The sequence below is a fragment of the Orycteropus afer genome, unplaced genomic scaffold, assembly GCF_000298275.1.
Source record: "Orycteropus afer afer isolate SDZICR_OR568_19922 unplaced genomic scaffold, OryAfe1.0 scaffold00272, whole genome shotgun sequence".
In the NCBI taxonomy this organism is placed as follows: domain Eukaryota; kingdom Metazoa; phylum Chordata; class Mammalia; order Tubulidentata; family Orycteropodidae; genus Orycteropus; species Orycteropus afer.
The window spans coordinates 284,924-287,495 of NW_006921859.1; the positions used below are offsets into that span (position 1 = coordinate 284,924).

The window sequence follows — 2,572 nt, forward strand, 5'->3', positions numbered from 1 at the left end:
GTTGGAGAGTCTCTGAGCCTGTGTGGCCTTAGACAAAAATCCAGGTTAATATTTCCTACCTCACAGAAGTGTTGTGAGGATCGGGTGATGACTCGTGTAAATTGTCCAACATGGTGCCTGATGCTGAGATGAAGAACCAAGAGAGGGATCTTGGAGCTGCTGTGGGCTTGCCTTTTTTTTTCTGATGATGGTCCATCATAATCCTAGGTCCAGAGAACACTAAGATTCTTCCAAAGATAAAACTGGAACCAAAGAGAAAGAAGGAGAAAGTCATCTTGGTGAAATTTCAATTGTCTACTTTAGAGCAGAGAACCGAGTTGGAGAAATACCTGGAGGGGTACAGACAGAATGATCTTGTACTTGAGACTTTGGGGCACGTTTAATCGTCTGATAATGCCACCTGCCTCATGGGGTGGACGGGAGATTTAAGTGAGATAGTGTATATAAAGTTCTTAAGGCCTGGCACATAAGACACTGACCAGATGCTCTCGAGTTGGTCTGACTCCTGGTGGCCCCCTGTGTGTCAGAGTAGAACTATGCTGCTAGGGTTTTCTTTCTTTTTAAAATAATTTTATTTATTTTTTTGTTGTTGAGAATATACATAGCAAAACACACCAACTCAACAGTTTATGCATATACCATTTGGTTACGTTAATTAACGTTCTTTGAGATGTGTAACCATTCTTGGCCTCTTTTTCTGAGTTGATCCTCCCTCAGTAACATACACTCACTGCCCCCTAAGGTTCCTAGCTAATCTTTCGAGTTGCTGTTGCCAGTGTGATCCCATGGAGATCGTTCTTAAAAGAGCACAGTGGTCAAGGCAGACCTTTTTAAAAAAAAAAAAAAAAAAATTAGCTAAACTATTGTTTGGTTTTCAGATGACTTCTGGGGGCATTTTTGGTTTAAGGTTTAAAGATTATTTCAGAACAATAGTTCATTAGTTTCAGGGGTTCCTCCAACTTTTATGACTTTTATAGGATATCTGGAGTCCATGTAGCCTTGGAAACCCTACATAGGTAGTTTGGCCAGTAAAGTATAGGTTTGTCCCGTTGCTGTATTAGAAAAACTAAGTTTAGAATAGGAAAAACAAAAAAAACCCCTTAATCTGTTTATCTAAAATCCAGAATGCTTGGGTAACGGGTTAGGGTTTTGGCTGTTTAAATATGCTTCTTACATGTTACATGAGGAAAAGCAACTACGTGTCATCATCCTGGGGCCAGGACATTTGTGATGGGACTGTGTGCAGGGGCAGGGGGGAGTACGTGTCTGTGCTCATGTGTAGAGCAGAGAAAGGCTTCTTTCCCCTTCTTTAAATGTCGCCAAACTCGAGGGAGGGCCTAGGGTCAGAGGTAGGCTTAGAGTTCTACTTAGTAAAGCTTAGAGATCCCCTCACAGGAAACACTGTTATCTCTGGATCCACAGTAGTCAAAGGGTAGCAGATGACATGGAGACTCTCCCCTCTGTTCCCCAACAGTGAATCTTTCAGAACTTCCTAGACCATTTCAGGGACTCAACTGCTGAATAAACAAGGTACCCTCTGGCAGTGGTCTGCATGGGGTGAGTGCTCAGTAAATTAGGCCAAGCTCCCTGGTAATTGGAGGGCCCTGTGGGTTGTCCATGTTGATGGGAGAGGGGGTCCTGTTTCTCCCTAATGCTGCCTTATCCTCTTCTGCAGGTGCCATGTGGCCTGTGCTCTGGACCGTGGTGCGTACCTATGCTCCTTACGTCACATTTCCGGTGGCCTTCGTGGTCGGGGCTGTGGGCTACCACCTGGAATGGTTCATCCGGGGAAAGGATCCGCAGCCTCTGGAGGAAGAGAAGAGCATCTCAGAGCGCCGAGAGGACCGCAAACTAGATGAGCTGCTGGGCAAGGACCACACCCAGGTGGTGAGCCTTAAGGACAAGCTGGAGTTTGCCCCAAAAGCTGTCCTGAACAGAAACCGCCCAGAGAAGAGTTAATGGAGGAAACGGGGCCCTATGGGTCCTTCCATGGGCCATGACTGGTCTTGCCAACATGTCGACTCAGCCCTAGACCCCACCTCCGATTTGCTTTGTTGTTGCCTATTTTGGCTCCCCCACCCCCGCACGACACATCCACATACATACTGGCTGCTCTTCTAGGGCCAGGCAGACCCACCAGCAGTTGAGGGACCGGTGAAGAAGAAGGCCCTTATGCGTTCTTGCCTGAAGGCTACATCCGTTGAGTGGTGGCCACCACTGCTCAGGCTCCTGAGCTTATGGGTGTACTGCTTAGAGGAGGTGGGGAACCACTGCTGTCCCATCAGTGACTGTTTATGAAGTGGCCTCAAATAGCACTGGGGGACTTGGGTGTTAGCTTTAGGAGGGATGCCCACATTTTTTGTTCCTGTGTGCACTGGGAAGGCTTTGAATAGCTGCCTGGCTCCCTTCGCTAGTTGCCCTTTGTGTTGGTTCTTTCGGAAAGCCTATCCTCCCAGCTCAGGAGTGGGATTCCTTGGGGGAAGGAAAGCGTTTTTCTGTTCTTGGAAGCCCAGGTTATTCATCTTGGGGTAGGGAGTGACATCACTGGTGAATTTGCTTAAAAACTATCACC

The 2,572-nt window shown here is 47.1% G+C and overlaps 1 protein-coding gene across 1 annotated transcript; it reads left to right on the forward strand.

The window, feature by feature from the left end:
- The first annotated feature begins 1,680 nt into the window (after positions 1 to 1,680).
- SMIM12 (small integral membrane protein 12) lies at positions 1,681 to 1,959 on the forward strand. Its single transcript, XM_007950407.1, has one exon. It carries the CDS (start codon positions 1,681 to 1,683, stop codon positions 1,957 to 1,959), a length of 279 nt encoding a protein of 92 aa, XP_007948598.1.
- Positions 1,960 to 2,572: the final 613 nt, after the last annotated feature.

Bases quoted from the DNA above. Each gene is read 5' to 3' on its own strand.
- SMIM12 (XM_007950407.1), top strand. From the start codon at position 1,681: ATGTGGCCTGTGCTCTGGACCGTGGTGCGTACCTATGCTCCTTACGTC.